The sequence below is a fragment of the Coregonus lavaretus genome (genome assembly GCF_964263955.1).
Source record: "Coregonus lavaretus genome assembly, chromosome: 17".
NCBI lineage: Eukaryota > Metazoa > Chordata > Actinopteri > Salmoniformes > Salmonidae > Coregonus > Coregonus lavaretus.
Window position 1 is genome coordinate 6495339 of NC_140004.1, and position 22094 is coordinate 6517432.

At 42.3% G+C, this 22094-nt stretch overlaps 1 protein-coding gene across 1 annotated transcript; it reads right to left on the reverse strand.

The window, feature by feature from the left end:
- Nucleotides 1-3501: 3501 nt before the first annotated feature.
- On the reverse strand, nucleotides 3502-15044 carry LOC311144842 (hyaluronan and proteoglycan link protein 1-like; the record flags this gene model as incomplete). Its single annotated transcript, XM_084180999.1, has 4 exons — nucleotides 3502-3791; nucleotides 3993-4295; nucleotides 6451-6822; nucleotides 14945-15044. The coding sequence occupies 4 exons, from the start codon at nucleotides 15042-15044 to the stop codon at nucleotides 3502-3504; spliced, it is 1065 nt and encodes a 354-aa protein (XP_084037125.1).
- Nucleotides 15045-22094: the final 7050 nt, after the last annotated feature.

Consider the following 22094-nt stretch of genomic DNA (forward strand, 5'->3'; position numbering starts at 1 on the left):
TTTGTAAACAGCACTGTCCCTATTTGCCTCTACATTGTTTTTTATGGCCTTAATGCTATTTCCAGCGATCTCCATGGCGGTTGTAGTGCATTTTTAAGTAGTCTTGAAAGAGGCTGTCCTGTCACACGACCTCCTCAAGTGGCATGTTAATCGGTTCTTGGGCTGGTCAAACAACACCCTTACATTCTTCTGGGTGTTCCTTTCATTAACACAGTAAATGTATCCCCATTCCATTTCACCATAATAGAACCACTTGGAGATAAAGCTCCCTTTATTCTACTTGGTAGGCTAGGGGACACTTAGCATACCAAAGCAAAGGAAGTAGAAGTGTAGTCTCTGTCCTGCTTTCTCACTTGTTAGATAAGAGTACATTGAAGCACAGCTGGCAGGTCTCCTATGGAGAAGTATTAACAGCCAGGGGAGATAAAGGGGAAATACACTTATGTCCTATCAGTTTGGTCTTGCTAGTAAGTAGATGTCACTGTTTATAACTTTGTATTTTTCAAGTTTATTATGGATCACACAAATGTAATAGTGTTTATTATGTCAAATCCGTGCCAGGTTTGGAGCCTTATTTTAAATAAATCCCTATTGTATGTCCTAATGTTTGATACACACGCAGTAATAGAGCCTTATGTAGGATGTGTACTTTCAATCAAAAACTCCATGATACACTGAAAATGGAGACAGGAGAGAATGTCCTTCATTTTCCAACTCCTATGCTCCTGCAAACAGCTTTCTACTGCAACAAGGGCAACCTCTGCATTTATAGAAACATAATCCATGTCTGTTGGTCCAGGTCCAACGACAACAGAAATACACAGAAGAACTACCCTTACATAGAGGGGAAAAAGTCACTGCATCAAAAGTTTATTACCAAGTTTTTATTTTCAGTTTGGTCATTTGTTCAAAAAGGTACTAGGCATTAGAATACAAATAATACCTCCACCGAGGGATGTGTGCATACAAAGGTAACACAAATGTGAAAAACGGCAGATTATGTGTATCAGTCTATCTAACAGTGTATTTGATCTAACTACAGTTAGTAAACCAGGTTCAACCAAATAACCACATGCTACCTCAATGCTAGATCTAGGAAAGAGAAAAAGGTAAGCCTAAGTACAACACAAAAAGAAAGAAAGATGACCACCATAATTTGTATGATAAGTTTTATTGGCCAATATTGGCTTCAATAGGCTAGTGGTTGTGATTTCAGTCAACACATATCTCAGTTGTCAACCTCCTGCATGTCCTAGGGGCCCATTAGTATTCTAATGCTAAGAGAACACAAAACAATAACATATATAGACCACAAGTCAGATGCAGTATTTCTAGTCTCTCTTTTTTACCACTTTATATTTGTTTTGAAATACTTTGTGACTCTTTTGCTCTTCGAGTCTGGACTGGACCAACCTCTTCAAGTCTGGATTTAAGTCAGACTCTGCGTTTTCATTTGTGCGTGAAGATAAAAACTGCTCAACATATTTTTGCCATAATTATACAATTGGCAGTCTCAAAGCAGGTCTTGGGGGGCCTGGATGGATTACCCAAAATGGTCACCTGGGTTAAGGCACTGTCTTAAAGCACTGTTGCACACTAGCAACTGGGTCTTAAAGGGGGTCGCATGCCCTGAGTAGTGTAATGTAAGCCCTGTGTTTGCAGCTCGTAACTTCAGTGATGATGTACAATCAACCCAAATCCTTTGCATCAGCAGTTTGTCATTGTGGATCCCTATTTGGCTGCCATTCCAGTGTTACATACATACAGCTGTTACTGTACTGCTATTAAAGACCAATATCAGAGTTCCTCTTAGTTTTCAAGGATTCACGCCAATTGTAATGCAATCCTGATATGCACTTGGCTGTGAGTGGATGGCAAGGTCATTGTGTTTAAACACTAGGCCTATAGTACGCTGAGATATTTCCTTCACTGACATTTAGTTGAAATTATACCTAGGAATTATACCTAACATTTAGATCTGAGAATTGTGTCCAATATGATACTGTACACTAAGTACGTTTTTGGTGGGGGCAAGTATGTGGAGTGTATATTTTTCTCAAAAGAGATGCTAAAAATAACAATTCAAAACAATTTGACAAAGGAATATGCCACACATAGTGACATAAAAAGATCATTAGAAAAAGACAATAAAAACACTTTTTAAAAGAACAAAAAAGTTATAATTGCTGAGTATGGCTTTTGATTATCTATTGATTTAAAATAGCTATAAAGAGTGGGTGACAGTCCGGCACACATACATTCATTTTATGCCTTAAACAGAAATGTTTTAAGACCGGATCACAGTTCATAAAGTTGAAAAGCACCCCAAAGGATTGTTAGTAAGAGGGGGAAGTCTTTAGATGCAGAGGAGAGAACGGTATCATTCAAGTAAAAGCAAAAAATAAAATGAGTTTTTCAGAGATTAGGGTCTGTAAACCAGTAGCAAACTTTTCTGAAATTCTGAAACTTTGGAACAATATCCTAGTTCACTGTTTCAGGACATACAGGAAAGTTAGCTTGCTAGCTTGAATCTCCTTTGTGAAATGCCCCTCTGCTCAGATGAAGATTCACTTCAGATTGGGATTGAAATGCCATATTCAAACAGTGGTCATTATGTTAATGCCATTTAGCCCATAAGCTGCTAGATAGGCCACAGTACATGCTAGTTAGGGCTCTATTCAATCAGATCCGCTTTAGCCGACATCCGCATAGCGGTTGTTTTTGCTGTGTCGGGGGTGGAACTGCGTTAGAGCTGTCAAATCCACAAGTGGCTCCTGGCATTATACTTAAAGCGGACATTGCCATTGGCTGCATGGAGTCGCATTAAGATAAATCCCACGTAGCCTTGTTTACAGATTCAAACACTGGAATGTGAGACGTAATCTACACCTTGATTAGGCTGATAGAAATCCTCATTATTTCATTTAATGATTTTCAATTAGAACATCATTATTTCTATGTAGCCTACAATTTCTTGTTCTGAACTTCTAACACGAGTGGGACGGGTGTGGCTTTGCAACAATGATCAAGACCAGCTTCTCACCGATTTGACGGCTCTAAAGCAGTTCCACCTTCAAACGCCAAAACAACCGCTATGTGGATGTTGGCTAAAGCGGATCTGATTGAATCTAGACCTTAGATTATGTAACTCATCCAGTCCATTTCAACCATAGTGCTGTGTTATTATATGACCAACATTTTATATAAGTAAAAATTGCATTGTTATATTCTATGAGCAACATATTACATGACTGAAAATGTTAAGGAATAACTCTTGTTTCAGCTTACAAAATAGTTTTGGATCATTGCAGTATGAAAATGAGATTTTACAGTATTCATTAAAAAAAGGTTATCACAGTTTTGGTAAGTTAATGAGCTGATGCTACTTCATGCAAATTAAGTCCTGACATGCATCTTTTGTTTATTGGTGTTGTTGTTGTCATTGTTGTTTTTATTTGGTGGTTATATGGGTTTGGTGCTCATGGCTAAGCTCTTTCCTCTTCACTGCTGTCCCTTGAAGCAGTAGACACCGAAGAGCTTTTGTTTTTTGTCGGGGAATCCCACGAAGCGCACGGCCGCCTCTGTCGGGCTGCAGTTCCTGCGGGGTCTGGAGATGGGGTAGCGAACGCTGCCGTCAGCCAGCCAGCCAGAGTCACAGCGGTCATAACCGTTCAGCTTCCATGCAGCGTACATCTGGCCCACTTTGGCGATCTCAGCTCCGTCATCCTGGCACGCCTGAACAGCCTCGTTGAACGTTAGCTTGTCAGGCTGTACCAGCCAGTAGAAGTGGCCTGAGGTCAGAGAGGGGAAGACGGCCAAAGGTCAACAGAGAATTTTGGTTGGGTTGCCTCATTTTAAAGAGACGTCAATTAGCTATGCTGATGAAGTCTGCCCTACTGTAATGTATGTCTATCTATTTCTACTACTTGTGTTAAAATAATAGATACTGTATGTCCAATGAAAACAACCACATAAAGCAGACACAAACTCACCGTTGAGGGCAGAGGTGAAGCAGAAGACGTCGTAACGGCTCTTGGACTTGTCACGCTGGCCGTAGTTCCTCAGGCCCGCCCCGGAGTTGACACCTCCGCAGGCCCCTCTGGGGTTGGTTATGGGGTACTGCACAGAGCCGTCGGTAAGCCAACCGGCATTGCACCAGTCAAGGCCACTCTTCCAGGCCTCGTAGAGCTGGTCGAAGGAGGCCACCACAGAGTCCTGGTCCAGGCAAGCCTGCTCAGCATCGTGGAAGTTGAGGTTGTATCGGCCCAGCCGTGGGGAGTAAGGGAACACCACACCTGGGAATGAGCAAGGAGCTGGGGTTAATATCATAGTTCATTTGGCTCTTAAGCTGAATGGAGCTCCCACTCAGGAAAATGCCAACTGAACTCACTATTCTATTGTGAGAACTCTTTTAGCGAGTCGGAATAGATTGTTATCCTTTTTATGACATATACTATTTTGAATGTGTCCTTACGTGAATGTTTATTTTAGGTCTTTAATTTAATCACCACAGTGAATAGAAACCCATTGCATAGTTATGCATGCTATATAAATACAGTTCATTGAATTATACCGTAAATTAAAACATACAGACACACATAAAACATGGTATATCACAGCATACTGTAGGTGAGGAATATTATTCTAACACAATACAGTCCATCTGAATACAGATCATTTTGGATGTATGTTTTACACACTCATCCTACTGTGGGTTTGCAGACCTAGCCAGTAAATAGGATGAAGAATGTGTGTGGGCCTTGGGTGTAGACTGGACCAGTCATGAGGGAATGGGGGTTTCTGACATTCGATCTGATAGTATATGTTAGTGAGTGTAAGCAATTGCTGTTCTTGGTCCTGCAGCTCCTGGTGAGTGTTAAAAGAGCAGCTGCCTCCAGAGAGGCTTCAGACTTCGCTAACTGCCTAATTTTGTAGTATTCTGCCCCTCAGCAGGGAAGGGAGATTCATCTCACGCAAGCTAGGTGTGACATCTGCTCCTTTTTCCAAACAAGCTGTTTACATTTTAATTAGGCTGCAACAGCCAAGCTAGCAAGTATGTTAGGCCCGAACAAGACTCCAAAGCACTATAATACAAAGCACAATCATCAACTGTGTCCAGCAAATGGAACCTCTGGTGTCAATCATTGGGTGGGTTACTTATGTCATTTTACAGCCGTAAAACAGCCCCTTATGTATTATGGTTATGTAATGGGATTAATTCCCTTGACTCAGACTTTGCTGGTCCACTCCTCTATTGTCCAGCAAATGTAATCCCTTATACATGTAGAGCATGGCGCTTGCAACATCAGGGTTGTGGGTTTGATTCCCATGGGGGACCAGTATGAAAATGTATTCACTCACTACTGTAAATCGCTCTGGATAAGAGCGTCTGCTAAATGCCTAAAATGTAAAATGATGTGAGGGAAAGGTGGCTGTCATTTGGCTGTAGTGATTGTTGACATACTGTTTTGGAGATGCAATGTTCTTGCTAGCTAACAGAGAGGGTGGCGTTTGACCCTTTGTGGTTTAGAAACAACTAGGAGCAGGTAAAGCAAAAACAATCCCTGTAACATATTAGATTGTTCCATCAGCATCTGTAGTTTCATCTTTTACACAAACCTGCATCCCATGGTAGCCTAAGTACCTGACTGCTGGACTGTCACAACCAGCATTGAGGCTTTTCATTGGGCATGACTTTGTTCCAATGTTAACAATGGATAGTTGTGCCAGCCTGTTTTCATTATGGCTAGCAAGCTAGCTTTTCTCTTACCCCAGAGCAAAATCTGCTCAGGCGGTCTTGACCCAGATGGGAACTATGACCATGTAATATTATTGGACGCATTCAGGCTGACTCAGTTTTAAGGATAGAATGTTTTTTAAAAAGTTGTATTTGTACCACATATTAAAAGGAAGAACAGGACTCATTTTATGATTATGCAAATAGTATGAGCAAGGAGGATGTTTGGATAGTTGCGGAGTGGGATTAGTTCAAATGGAAAATGTGTTTTCATTTACTGCAGTGTAAGGCTGTGTTAATATAATCAGCACAAACTACGAAAAAATGAACAAAAGCTGTCTTATTTTTTGTCTTTTGTCTTTCTACACCAATTTGTAAGTCGCTCTGGATAAGAGCGTCTGCCAAATGATGTAAATGTAAATGTACACATGAATCAATAAAATGGTGTTGAAAATAAGGAAACAGGCTCTGGCTTGAAACCATTGTTTCTTGGCTCTGGTCTTGAAACCATTCATTTCTACCAGACAGTAGTTTATGGGTAGGGTCATGAAAACCTCCTGTCCTTATTTACAGTGTAACAAAAGTATAACAACACCATAAAGACACAACAGTGAAGACAAAATGAAATGGAGGGGGGTGACGTGAAGTGCAGGATGATGACATGAGATGGCTATCGCTGAGCCGGGGCAGGAAGTAAAAAGATAAAGATTTACCATCGCTGTAGCCTACACTACCTTGCACCTCCAAGGTAACCTCATGGATGACATCATCCATGCCATCAATGACCTCACAACTGAACTTTCCCATGTCGTCCAGGGACACGTCGTTGATGAGCAGTGAGGCATCATCATCGTCGGCCTCCAGCAGGTGGACACGGCCCAGGAAGCTGCCGTAGCTCTTCTTGTGGAACCCCATGGACACCAGCACATCCTCCTCTAGTGACCCGTCCGCAGACAGCTTGGTCCACTTGATCCTCATGCCCATGCGGCCGAAGGACATCCCATGCTGGCGGTGGAGCCGGCATGGTAGAGTGATGTTGGAGCCGCGACTGGCAAACACCCGGTTCTGATCACCAAGTTCAGTCTCTGGGAAGGACAGGAGAAGGTGTAGCGTAAGTCAAGATGTACTAAGGCATCAGAATAATACAGTAGAATACATAACAAAGTTGTATTAATTACTGGTGTCAGTTCTTAGGTGTCACGTCTTTTAATGTTTTGGGTGAGTAATGCATTGATTTTAATGATTGGACAAGGACATACAATTGTACCAGAATCAAGATTGCCCTCAATAATTATGGCCTTGCATGTGTTTGATTGGCAAGCAAAAAAGCAGTAAAAGATCTCTGAAAAATGCCCCTCTCAACATTGCCTATAAACAGGCTCTGTCCTCTAAAATTTTACGCTTTTGAAACCCATAATGACTGTGGCTTGTAGTTGAACAATGTTAATATAGCTATGAGACCAGATTGTTTGTCACAAAATGTCTTTCCCATTGTGGCATGGCTCTGTCCCCCTAGCAATAATTTGCAGAGCAATCTTGCCATGTTCCTGGCACTAGTGGTTGGGTATGGGAATGGGGGGCAGTTTAAATGGACATAACTGTATAGGCTTAACTTTATAGTGTATTTTGGTGGGGGGGTGCAGTAGTGAAACTGACTACCAGCAAAGTTTCCTTATCACTCTCCGAGTCTTACAGTAGTTAACACATTGTTTTTTACAGACTTGGGTCACACTATACACTGTAGACATATTATTTGAATACTTTATGGTGATTGTGTGTTATGAACACACACGCACACGCACACGCACACGCACACACACACACACACACACTCCCCCTCTTTGTAGGGGCCAGTCAGCTATATCATAAAAGTGTCCCTTCAGTCCTGATTAGATTCAGTTTTGGGAACCAGCCAGTCTCCCGCCTCTGGAGCAAATAATATGCAGCTAGCTCTCACCAAACTGTATACCACGACCAGCTCTGGCAGTTATCAAATGCAATGTTATTCCACATTAACCCCCGAGATAAAAATGTTATGTTTCACCCGCCCCAGCAGACTTGTGAAAAACATGAGTTGGGCATCCTGCTATTCAGCATTTACAAAAAAAGGTGACTATATTGTTTGCAAACTGACACGTTTTCCCTCACGTTATGGCCATCATCATTCTTTCCCTCCCTCCCTCCTTCCCTCCCTCCCTCCCTCCCTCCCTCCTTCCCTCCCAGCCTCCCTCCTGGCCTCCCTCCTAACCAGGCCACCCTTCAGTTCAGAGTGGTAGCTGCTATCAGTCACTCCACGTGAGTTCCCACAATCTCCCTGGCCTCCAGCCCACTGAGCCCAGGCAGGGACATGATGGATGCACTTGACCCATGACCCACTCACCACAACCAATAAAGCTGTGTGTAGAGCCCCAGGATATACAGCCCCCTGGGCTGGACAGAGCAGCCAATGGTCACCACACATCAGCCACTTCTTAAATATATGATGTAGTAAATTAAAGTGTTTAAAAAACACAATGCTGACACATCGCACTTCAATTAACTATACAAACATGGCTAAAAGACAAACAGTTAGTCTATATGATCTACGGAAAGAGTAGAATAAGCATTTACTGTAAAATAAGCATTTACTGTAAAATAAGCATTTACTGTAAAATAAGCATTTACTGTATGCAGTGGTGGAAAAAGTACCCAATTGTTATACTTGAGTAAAAGTCAAGATACCTTAATAGAAAATGACTCAAGTAAAAGTGAAAGTCACCCAGTAAAATACTAGTTGAGTAAAAGTCTAAAAGTATTTGGTTTTTTCATATACTTAAGTATCAAAAGTAAATGTAATTGCTAAAATATACTGAAGTATCAAATGTAAAAGTATAAATCATGAAGTAAATTCCATGTTCATAATTGTTTGGCGAGCTACTCATAGGTGGTCTGCGAGCTACTGGTAACTCGCGATCGACTTGTTGGAGACCCCTGGCCTATATGATGAGATTATTATTATGGACAAAAGAGCAAGATTATTTTTATATGTCAAACTGCAGCAAAGCATAGATTATCATGTCACCAGAATAATATTGAAAAGGATAATCAAGCTCATCACCTTGCACTTTCACCACCCTGTGAAGTTCATGATAATTTATTTTGTCTGTAGCCTAAACTGCATGCTTTCCCGACAACTCGACATGAGTTCCCACAATCTCCCTGACCTCCAGGCCCTTCACAACAATATATGCATAAAAGCATTTCCACCCACATTTCTCGCATTATTAATTTTACCGACACAAAAAGATGCCACCTTGTCTAGCGTATTTTGTTTTGTCGACATTTGGAAAGTTGACGGAAAAAAATACTGTTTCCATCACTACATTTTTTATCCGACATATAAAAAGGTTGGATGGAAACCTGGTTAGTGATCAAATTATGTCAGAAGCTACTAACTAGTGTCCACAGTCATCCTAGCCAGTATCTAAGCTTAACAAAATAGTATGCCTCTCTCTCTCCCTCTTTCCCTTCCTCCCTTGTGTCTGACTGTCTCTCCTGGTGCCTCTGTCTCTTTCTCTCTTTCTCTTCTTGTCTCTGTCGGGTTCTCGTTGAGCCACACCAAAGCCATGACTGGAAAACGGTTCTGCTGTCTCTTCAACAGGCAAAATCTTTTCCACATGTGCCAATACCGGTGCAGGAATCACTACCAGGCGCTCCAGGTTAGCAGCCTTCTGCTCCGATCATCTCTCCCCCCACCCCAACTTCCTCCACCCCTGTTTTTCACCCAACCTCTCTAAACCCCATAACCCCATTCTCCCATGCACACAGAGCAAATAGTCGACACGTGGCTGGGCTTAATAGAGTGGCCTATACTTTATCAGTCGCACGCTATCCTGCAGAGGGGTTTAATGAACAGAAGCTGTGCTGCCTGACAAATGTAATGTCACCCTATATCCCTAACTCCAAACGCTCTTTCATTTCCTTCCTTTCCTCAGGGCTGCAACTCACTCACCACCACCCCTCCCCTCCATACCCACCCAGACACCTCACCTCCATCCAGGCAGGCAGGCGCACCAGATGCACGCCAAAGGGTTTAAGAGGCAAAAAAAATTAATGGGGCGTGGAGAGTTTCTTGAAGAAGCCAAGTGTCTTTGTATGAGTTCCCCCTCTGTCACTGGCTTATGACTCACAGCTTCTCTCAGCCTCATAAATTCTGGACTTGGGAAGCCGTTGACTGAAGTTTGATTGGAAACTGAAAGCCCAGAATGACACAGTCGCTCCTCATCAAACCGGGCGCGCATGATGACGTCAACGCCAATCGGCCAGGATTTATCCCTAAACGTTTCTGATTCTTATTCAGCAGATACGAGGCAAAATAATAAAGACCTTGTTTGTCTGATTTATAGAAACGTTGTTCTGGCTGAGGTTTATAATCCCTGAACATATGAGGCTGGGGATTGGGTGTACATGGTAAAAATAAGAGATCTCATAGCTAACAGGAAACACTATGCGGTTGAACGTAAACAAAAAAAAAACCTGTACAAGGAGACCCCATACAGCACAAATACTGACAACATGCATCTGAAACATGAAGAACAGACAGATCCTGCACAAAATACTATACAAAGAATGACATTGTAAAGATATATTGGTGAACAAAGAATGACTTTGTAAAGATATATTGGTGAACACTTGCACACAAAAATGCCTAATTTCAGTAGAGACATGAGTATAAGACTGCTCTGTTACCCCTACCCCTGCTACCTCAGTTACCAGTGGAGATATATTGCCCTTGAGAGTATGTGGCCCCAAGTAATATACACTGCAATCATAAAGTGGCAGCCTGGCATGTGTATTTAACCACTTGGCAAACAGCCAAGTATTTTTTATATCAAGCCTTAGCTTATTTATACAAGGCTATTTCTGTGGGGTCAAGGGTTACCCCTAATTGTCAGATGTAACGTATACAAACGGCTCATTAAACCATTACCAACCATTTCCCCCCCACATATTATGTTAAGGGTGGGGTTAAAATGAAAGAGAGCAGAGAATAACTAAACACAATTCTCTCTCACTCCGTAAAAGCTTACAGTACTGAGTTATTGGAAACAGCTGTGTCTTTGAGAGTGTAGCAACGTAGGCAATAAATTAACAGTAACATCATAATGGAATAAATTAACAGTAACATCATAATTGTCCAACGTTGCCATGCGGCATATACTGTATGTTCTGCATCTACAGGCATTTAATAATGTTATCCTAAACTTATATTAACTTGATTGTGGTCTGAGATGTTGAAGGAGCAACCGAGCAAGTTGATTAGTCACTAATTAGCCTATAAGCCTAAATCAGTATGTATACAGAGAGAGAGTATGTTACACAGCTGTAACTACATGTGTCTCATTGAGTAGAAAACCACACCAACCCAGGCCTGCTAGACATGCTATCCTTTACAACATCCTACAGCTCTGCACAGCTAGTCTGAATCAATAAGAAGATGGAGTTAACAGGCACAGCTGTGACCAAGGCACACACCTACACACACACCCCTGGCACGTGCCCAAAACACTTTCACTCACTCTCATACACATACACACACGCATGCATGTACAAGCACACGCACAAACGCATGCACAGGCACACATGCGTGAACACGCATGCATGCACGCACACACATACACACGTCAACTCTCTTAAACACACACAGATTAACGTTCTGTTACAGCGAACATACTGAATTCGGTAAACCCAATCGATTGTGAGATATGACATATACATTTTTATGTGATACATTTGGGTCGCAGGTAACAATTTCATATTTTCTGAAGTCTCTACCAACCAAGGAAATAGGGAGCCAACCTGATCCTACCTCCCACTTTTACCTTGCAATCCCACTGGACATCATTCCACCTGTCAATCAACATTGTCCATCACTTTAGGTTGTCGTAGGCTATTGACTCTACATCCCTTGTTTTATGGTGTCATCAGATCATTACGGCAATATACCTATAGCTACTAAAATGAGAGGGATCGCCTAATTAGTGTTGAATGTGCATCATAATGTCCACTTCATAGGATGACACATGAGCTAAATTATGTAACAAATGTTTCATTAGATTGTAACTTTTCTACAGTAGCCAGCTGACCTAAAATATATCCTTGTAAAATAATTTCCCCACTGCAGATTGGCTATAATAGCATACTGATGCGTGCATCTATCGAAATGCGATTCATGGTCACGCCACATTTTTTGAGGGGTTGAATCAAATACGCTATTATTAGGCCTACATTTACATTTTGAAATCGGTAGACTAATGACAATAATTTACAAAATTATGCAAGAGATTTCGTTTGCAAGCCAGTGTGACGAGTACTGATACGAAGAGGCAGGAAGCAGACGCAGGAATAAACAAGGTCAAGGTTTACTTAATAATGAGAACGAGAATAACAAAAGAGAGCGTAAACGACACAACACTAAACAATCACACACAAGACAATACAGAACAGTCCAGGGCTAAATAGGGGTGGTGATGAGATGATGAGGTGCAGGTGCGCTGGAGGTGATTAGGGTGCGTTGGGTTTCCATTCCGGTGTTGCCGAGGAGGTGCGCTCAGACCGGTTGCTCAGTAGATCGGCGAATCAGAGCGCCGGAGGGGAGCAACGGGAGGAGACGTGACAGCCAGGGCCAAATGTATTTATATGAGCGAGACAGAGAATGTGATAATTTTATAAAATAGCAAGTAGTTATAATTTTCTGCATGAAATACCCTACTTCTTGAAAGTTGTGTATTGATTATATGCTGTATAGTATACGTGATGAATGATTATTACTGGCAAGCTACAGCTGCAATGTTGCTCATTGGATTACCCCATATAACAGCGTTCCCCAACTGGCGGACGAATTTGGCCCACGAGTGGTTTTATTTCGCCCCCAAGTTTTCTGAGCAAAAAAATAAATAATTTATTTATTTATTGTTGAACATGAAAGACTGTAAAAACACCAGGAAATCACCTCCAAATGATTTTAATATTGGAAATATTTTCCCAAGTATCCCCACGGATAATAGAAAGACACGTGATCGCATACAAATGTAAGCAAGGTTTGGAATTATTATGTTTGAGTCAAATATTGTATCTGTTTGGGCTTCTTGCGGTCAATTTGCAGTCTACAAATGATTTGTAATCATGTTTCAGCCCCCTGACCATCTGCTCAGCAAAATAAAATCGGCCCGCGGCTGAATCTAGTTGATGATCCCTAACATAAACATTCACTCACGTAGCCTATAGGCTACGTGAGTGAACGTTTATGAAGACAAAAAAAAAAACAGACGGACACATGGAATTATTTGATTTGGATGGATGGTTGACATGACAGAAAGGTAGGCAGACATGTTCTTATCTAAAAGGTGGGTGAAACTTTGCTTCAGTATTTCTCGAGCGCATTAAAAGTTATGTGTGTTGTGTCACGCACAGTATATGGATGGACTCGGGCCAGGTAAAAACCTTATAGCCTATTGCGCATTATATTCCAAAATTCTAACAGAACACACCAGCGACACCATTTAGGAGGTAAAGGTTGTGAGCAGTAGTGTTTCTGATCTGTTTGACAATTATCGTCTAATTTATTTTTGTGGCTACAATGCCATTTTTAGCTCACAGCATTTTCTGCTTGGTTTCCAGAGAAAGGCATTGAAAGAGAGAAATTAAACTAGGCTACTACTGAGGTCTGATTATGCTTCTGACAATAGGCCTATAGTAAAAGGTGTGTTGTGTTGGTTGATGTGCTAAAGTCTGATGTATTTTGAAAGCTGCCAGTGACAGCGTTGTGTTTATGAGGAGTTCTCTTGTGCATGTGTTGTTGCATGAGCAGTAAGCTGAGCTGCTGTTTCCTCCTTGCTTGGCAGAGATCCCCAAAAAGGTCAAATTGTGAACCGAGACCCAAATGTATCACTTTTATTTTATTTTTCCCACATCAAATGAATATGCCATATCTCACAATCGATTGTCCTTCCCAAATGTTGCATGTTCACTGTGACAGAACATTTATTATTTTCACAGATTTGCGTTATTACACCAAGTCCCCTGTAGCTCAGTTGGTAGAGCATGGAGCTTGCAACGCCAGTTGGAAAGGGAGAGTCATTTGGAGAGTGTTCAGCACAGGGCTCTATAGATTTGGCTGTGGCTGTTAATCTTAACTTCGTTCCTGTCAGAATGCATGTACTGCTGAGTCTGTGGAGCAGGCAACGCCCCTGGCATAAGTGTAAATTAAGACGTCTTCTCCATATGGTTAGTATAAAGAGCTACTGTATAGAGTAGGGCTGGGTGCCGGCCAGAGCCAAGGCTCTGAAATCATGGGTCTACACACACGCACGCACACACACACACTTCTGACATCATCAGGCTGCAGGAGTAGAACAAATGTTTACAGAGACAGACAGAACAGCAGCATCTCATCTACAGACTCTGAGGAAGTGCATTTTGCTTATTGCTAGGATTTCTCTCTCTGCCGTGATAGAGCTAACACATGCTGGAACTCAAATCCCCTGAGTCAGCCTACAGGACTGGAAAAATTCATTCATATACTCTTCACTTTGTACATTGAGACTCTGGTTTGAGCTAGAACCATGTGTTTCTCAGTGGTATTGGACTAGTGCATTTGTCAGTTAGATATCCCCCATTATTTGGTGTAGGCCACAGATGCTATTTTAAGTTAAACTCAATTATGTAGCTTGAGCAGGTGCAATCTGAAAATGTTCCCCTCCAATTTTCCACTTCTCACTCCATCCTAATAAACACATTGTAAAGAAACAAAAAAGACCAAGTGGTCCAATTGTAGACATAATAATCAATTAGCTACAGTCTCTGTAAACCATTTTGAACAATTCTGAACTAGAACTTGAGCTACAATGAAAACAGTGACACATTTCTATTCTAAAAATAGTAGTTTGGTCCATATGCAGTGTAAAACCGTTAGTTTGTGATGTGTGGAAGCAAGCCATTGTGAGTGACACGCTGATTTATGCTCAGCCAGTGGCCAGCCGTAAACAGTGAGTCAGTGAGCCAGACTGTGTATGGCACCCCAGAGAGGGTTCCATTACCAACCACTACAATGACCCTGCTGTTATATTAGTCTATGGTACCACTTTACTGAGGCCCCATAGCATGCACACGCACACCCCTGCCAACACACGCACAAACCCACACACAGACACACACACACTCACTTACCTGCTGTGTAGACTGGTGTAGAAGCAGTGCTGTTGGTATCACTGTGCACACTGCTGGCCAGGGTCAGGGAAAGCAAAGCGGTGCAAAGCAGAGCTATCATTTTCTCTTTTTTTTTCACACCAAGGGGCCTCTTCACTAGAAATGCAAAGAAATTCAAAAAGAAAAGTCACACTAATTAGCTATGTAACAAATGTGTCAGAATCAAGAGTTTGTTTGTTTTCTTTCTTTTGTTCTTTCCTTCTTTTATGAGGTGTGCCAGTAACCCTGGTGGAGCTACTGGAAAGTTTGGGCTCTTTAGAGGTCCACACAAGTGCCTTTTATTGTAGCCCAGCATGGCTGAGACCACTCCCCCTCAGAGAGAGAGAGCCCATCACCCTGGCTCTATAAAGGCTTCCCTCAGCTACGTAATGTATGAACAGCTCTCCTCAACATCCCCACAACGTTAGGTGTCTCCACGCTGGTCTCTGCGAGGAGCAGAAAAGGTACACTATACTGTCTTCAACGTGTCCCTCAGGAGAGTCCACTGAACAAAGAAATATATTAAGAAATAGTGATATAGTGTCTATTCAGTTCCAAAGCAAAAAAAATACCTTTATCCACTCATTTTAATTACTTTTTGGTGATGATTTTGTTCCTGTGACCACAATGGTGCTTCTTCCATGTTCTATGTAGCGAGACTGCAGCACAACCTAAACTATTATAGTACTTTTACTATGGCTGTAAGTCCTGTTGTAATGTTTTACCTCCGCAACTGAAAGCCGAGCACCTTTACAGTTGAGAGGGGGGAAAGCGCCATCTTAAATACAGTGAAGGAAAAAAGTATTTGATCCCCTGCTGATTTTGTACGTTTGCCCACTGACAAAGACATGATCAGTCTATAATTTTAATGGTAGGTTTATTTGAACAGTGAGAGACAGAATAACAACAAAAAAATCTAGAAAAACGCATGTAAAAAATGTTATAAATTGATTTGCATTTTAATGAGGGAAATAAGTATTTGACCTCTCTGCAAAACATGACTTAGTATTTGGTGGCAAAACCCTTGTTGGCAATCACAGAGGTCAGACGTTTCTTGTAGTTGGCCACCAGGTTTGCACACATCTCAGAAGGGATTTTGTCCGACTCCTCTTTGCAGATCTTCTCCAAGTCATTAAGGGTTTGAGCCTGACGTTTGGCAACTCTAACCTTCATCTCCCTCCACAGATTTTCTATAGGATTAAGGTCTGGAGACTGGCTAGGCCACTCCAGGACCTTAATGTGCTTCTTCTTGAGCCACTCCTTTGTTGCCTTGGCTGTGTGTTTTGGGTCATTGTCATGCTGGAATACCCATCCACGACCCATTTTCAATGCCCTGGCTGAGGGAAGGAGGTTCTCACCCAAGATTTGACGGTACATGGCCCCGTCCATCGTCCCTTTGATGCGGTGAAGTTGTCCTGTCCCCCAAAGCATAATGTTTCCACCTCCGTGTTTGATGGTGGGGATGGTGTTCCTGGGGTCATAGGCAGCTGTCCTCCTCCTCCAAACACGGCGAGTTGAGTTGATGCCAAAGAGCTCGATTTTGGTCTCATCTGACCACAACACTTTCACCCAGTTCTCCTCTGAATCATTCAGATGTTCATTGGCAAACTTCAGACGGGCCTGTATATGTGCTTTCTTGAGCAGGGGGACCTTGCGGGCGCTGCAGGATTTCAGTCCATCACAGCGTAGTGGGTTACCAATTGTTTTCTTGGTGACTATGGTCCCAGCTGCCTTGAGATCTTTGACAAGATCCTCCCGTGTAGTTCTGGGCTGATTCCTCACCGTTCTCATGATCATTGCAAGTCCACGAGGTGAGATCTTGCATGGAGCCCCAGGCCGAGGGAGATTGACAGTTATTTTGTGTTTCTTCTATTTGTGAATAATCACACCAACTGTTGTCACCTTCTCACCAAGCTGCTTGGGAATGGTATTGTAGCCCATTCCAGCCTTGAGTAGGTCTACAATCTTGTCCCTGACATCCTTGGAGAGCTCTTTGGTCTTGGCCATGGTGGAGAGTTTGGAATCTGATTGATTGATTGCTTCTGTGGACAGGTGTCTTTTATACAGGTAACACTCCCTTTAAGAGTGTGCTCCTAATCTCAGCTTGTTACCTGTATAAAAGACACCTGAGAGCCAGAAATCTTTCTGATTGAGAGGGGGTCAAATACTTATTTCCCTCATTAAAATGCAAATCAATTTATAACATTTTTGACATGCGTTTTTCTGGATTTTTTTGTTGTTCTGTCTCTCACTGTTCAAATAAACCTGCCATTAAAATTATAGACTGATCATTTCTTTGTCAGTGGGCAAACGTACAAAATCAGCAGGGGATCAAATACTTTTTTCCCTCACTGTAGAGGCTGCACCTGCCTGGGGTTTGTGTTGGGGTGTGTGGTGGCCTTCATTTGATTTCGCCTGCTCTTTCTTTTCGGCCCTTGGTGATATTTGAATTATTTCTACATCTAATTATGACGCAAGCACCTAAAATGTGCCTCGCTGCAAATATGTACAGTGTACCCAAAGTACACCTCACTGCAAACCACTCTCCGCGCCTTCACCTTATTTTTTCCCCCTAACCCCCTCTCTTTCTTTGGTTTCTTAGTCTAACGCTCTATGTACAGTGAAAGCCAATTTTCATTTAAAGTTGTTCTATGGCAGAGATGTGGGCAATAATAACTGACTAGATAGGGACACTATAGATAGTGCCCTATTCAATGAAGAGGACTCCACATTTAAACTCTAATCTGGAAAGCTCTTCAGGTCTTTCTGAACAGATTTGATGGGGCTACTTAGGCTATTCCAGGGGATGGCGGGTGAGGGGAGTAAGGAGGGGGCGTATGTGGTCTGTCTTAATCATTTTCTCAGCTGTCCGGATAGTCCTTGAGTGAAGGCAGCACTGGGAATGGAGGAACAAACCGCATATGGTGCCCTGGGCCACTCGATCACAAGAGTTGTTACAGCTGGGGGAATTCAATGTTTTTCTCTTTCTCTCTCTCGGTCTCTCTCTTTCGCTATCTCTCTATCTTTTTTTTTACACCCCCTGAGATGTGACAACACCCCTGTCACAGAACACCCTATGGGCCCCCTGTTGTATAGACTAAAGCCCCAGCTAATCACATCCTCCCCACCTAAACCTCCATCCACCGGAGATGTTACGTAAGGCTTAAGCCATAAGTTTACTACAGGGATGAGCAGAGATAGGAACTTGGAACATAAGCTAGCCAGATGCAACTTCAATCCTCTACTGTAAGTTGTCAGCAGTAGGATTCAGTAAAGATTGATCTAAAATGCAAGGGAACTCAATGTATGGTGCAATATCTCATAGATGAATACCTTTGCCTATACTTTCAAAAGATTCTAGTCCTGTGGTAGTTGATGTTTCAGCAATTACAGTAAAATGTTTGGCAGATCGTATGAGCACTACAGACCTGCTCTAGGCTGGAAAGTAAATCTAATGAATGGCTGTGTAACCACTGGGGGATTTCACCTCAACATACAAGTCTATATAGTGTTCTCCTCTAATCAAAGCAAGCACCGCCAGTATTGTGATCATTTTCACCCCCATTGAGGGAAATACTTACAGACAAACCACAAGGGAAATGTAGATCCAGCAAACACACCAACCATTCTGCATCCAAACTTACAATGCTATTGAACCAGTTTATCTTGGATGTGAGCAGATTTTAACAGTATTGTTTTACTAGAATTGTCTATGGGAAAAATCATGTAAGTGTAGTTAGACACACAATCAACCTTTGAGGACACAACTGATACCTGATGTTCTCCAAACACTGGCTTTCTCGGTTACTTCGGCATTCCATGCTTTTTAAATAAGATCAAGGCTTAAAATCAGATTTTCCCAAGTGTTTTCCTTTCTGTTGTACTGATTTGGACACTCATAGTCTCTCAAGTTCCACCTTTTCCATAGTTTTTGTATTTTAGCAGCAACTTTGATCATCACTTGAAACAAACCCATCCCACAGAATCCAAGCCAAAGATCATTGACCATGACGAAGATCCCTCAGTAACAATGTAATAGAAAACCATTCATTAACCCCCTAGAGTTGATTTCTGGCCCGTGGAAATAAATTAGCATAATACAAAAATCAACATAAAAATCTGTCTGTTTGTTCGTTCGACATGGTGGGATCTTTTTGTGTCGGTAAAAGGAATTATGTGACAAATTGTTGTGGAAACGATTTCTTGCGCAAGTATTGCTAGAATAGCGATGCTATGTTGTATGGTCCTCTTACCACGACTTGAAAAAGCTGCATTGTTTATTAGGCTACAGATTAAATAAATTATGATGAACTTCACAGGGTGGTGAAACTGCACGGTTATGAGCTTGATGCTCCTTTCCAATAAATATCACGTTTTTTAATCTGTATGCAAGTGACATGATGATCAGTGATTAGCTGCCAATTAACAAATAAGAATGATCTTGCTCTTATCCGTCTCATCATATTACCTAACTTGTCAACTTTATCAGCAAACTGTTGAATGCACGAAAACCAGATTGGGCAAGTGTGCCATTTAACTCAACATTTTGCATGACAAAACCATTAATAGATTGGAAAATGCAATGGAAACACATTGAACTTAAGTTTTTTATTTGGAACTGTACATGATAACTTTTTTATGTGCGCTACATCATCATGAACAGCCTTTTATCCACAACAAGTCAGTTTTGATGGAAATAAACCTCTGGTGGGAAAATGTGCATATTTAATGCAGATTTTATAATAATTGCATGAAAATCTGTCGCAAATTGGATGGAACCAAGCTAGTGTTTAGAACTTAATCACTGGCATATTGGCCTTTAACACAGTCCTGTTGAAAGACTGTTTAAACGCCGCTGTTTTGGTATTTGGTATTTATTAGGATCCCCATTAGCCACTGCAACAGCTACTCTTCCTTGGGTCCACATGAAACATGACATAATACATAGTACAGAACATTATTAGTTATGGACTGAAATACATACATTTCAAACGTCACACATAGTGTACATATCAGTACATACACACAATATCTAGGTCTAATACATAGTACAGTGCAAATTACAATACAAGATATATAAAATGTCTGTTTCTTCACAGTCCCCTTTGTGCAGTAAGGTGTTCCTTTTATCTGTTTTTTTTCAACTGTTTTTATTGCTAGCTTGAGTTGCCTGGGGTGATAGATGTTCCATGTAGTTCATGGCTCTATTTAATACTGTGCGTTTCCCAGTCTCTGTTCTGGACCTGGGGACTGTGAAGAGACCTCTGGTTGCATGTCTTGTGTTGTACCGATGAGTGTCCGAACTGTGTGCCAACTGCTTGAACAGACAGTCTTTTTACTATCCTTCTTTATATCATGTATTTTTGTTCCATAGTATAGTTTCTTCTTCTTTTTGTTTAGTTTAGTTACGTGATTTCTAATTGTACTGTATGTTTGCCAGTCTGCTGTGTTGTTTGCTATTTGCTATTCCCTTTGCCTCATCCCTCAGCCATACTGTTTTTGAATTCATCGTCTATCCGTGGGGATTTGGCAGTTCTAACAGTCAGTTTCTTGATGGGCACATGCCTATCAGTAACCAGAAGAAGCAGTTTCATAAATGCTTCAAGTGCAGCGTCCGCATGTTCCTCATTACACACATCAGACCAACAAATATTTTTCACATCTTCGACAAAGGAATAATTGCAAAACCTCTTGTATGACTGTTTATACACAATTTTATGTACAGTGTTTGGAACTTAGGTTTTTCAAAATATGGCTATTATACACTGCTCAAAAAAATAAAGGGAACACTAAAATAACACATCCTAGATCTGAATGAATGACATAATCTTATTAAATACTTTTTTCTTTACATAGTTGAATGTGCTGACAACAAAATCACACAAAAATTATCAATGGAAATCAATTTTATCAACCCATGGAGGTCTGGATTTGGAGTCACCCTCAAAATTAAAGTGGAAAACCACACTACAGGCTGATCCAACATTGATTGTAATGTCCTTAAAACAAGTCCAAATGAGGCTCAGTAGTGTGTGTGGCCTCCACGTGCCTGTATGACCTCCCTAAAACGCCTGGGCATGCTCCTGATGAGGTGGCGGATGGTCTCCTGAGGGATCTCCTCCCAGACCTGGAATAAAGCATCCGCCAACTCCTGGACAGTCTCTGGTGCAACGTGACGTTGGTGGACGGAGCGAGACATGATGTCCCAGATGTGCTCAATTGGATTCAGGTCTGGGGAACGGGCGGGCCAGTCCATAGCATCAATGCCTTCCTCTTGCAGGAACTCCTGACACACTCCAGCCACATGAGGTCTAGCATTGTCTTGCATTAGGAGGAACCCAGGGCCAACCGCACCAGCATATGGTCTCACAAGGGGTCTGAGGATCTCATCTCGGTACCTAATGGCAGTCAGGCTACCTCTGGCGAGCACATGGAGGGCTGTGCGGCCCCCCAAAGAAATGTCACCCCACACCATGACTGACCCACCGCCAAACCGGTCATGCTGGAGGATGTTGCAGGCAGCAGAACGTTCTCCATGGCGTCTCCAGACTCTCACATGCTCAGTGTGAACCTGCTTTCATCTGTGAAGAGCACAGGGCGCCAGTGGCGAATTTGCCAATCTTGGTGTTCTCTGGCAAATGCCAAACGTCCTGCACGGTGTTGGGCTGTAAGCACAACCCCCACCTGTGGACGTCGGGCCCTCATACCACCCTCATGGAGTCTGTTCTGACCGTTTGAGCAGACACATGCACATTTGTGGCCTGCTGGAGGTCATTTTGCAGGGCTCTGGCAGTGGTCCTCCTGCTCCTCCTTGCACAAAGACGGAGGTAGCAGTCCTGCTGCTGGGTTGTTGCCCTCCTACGGCCTCCTCCACGTCTCCTGATGTACTGGCCTGTCTCCTGGTAGCGCATCCATGCTCTGGACACTACGCTGACAGACACAGCAAACCTTCTTGCTACAGCTCGCATTGATGTGCCATCCTGGATGAGCTGCACTACTTGAGCCACTTGTGTGGGTTGTAGACTCCGTCTCATGCTACCACTAGAGTGAAAGCACCGGCAGTATTCAAAAGTGACCAAAACATCAGCCAGGAAGCATAGGAACTGAGAAGTGGTCTGTGGTCACCACCTGC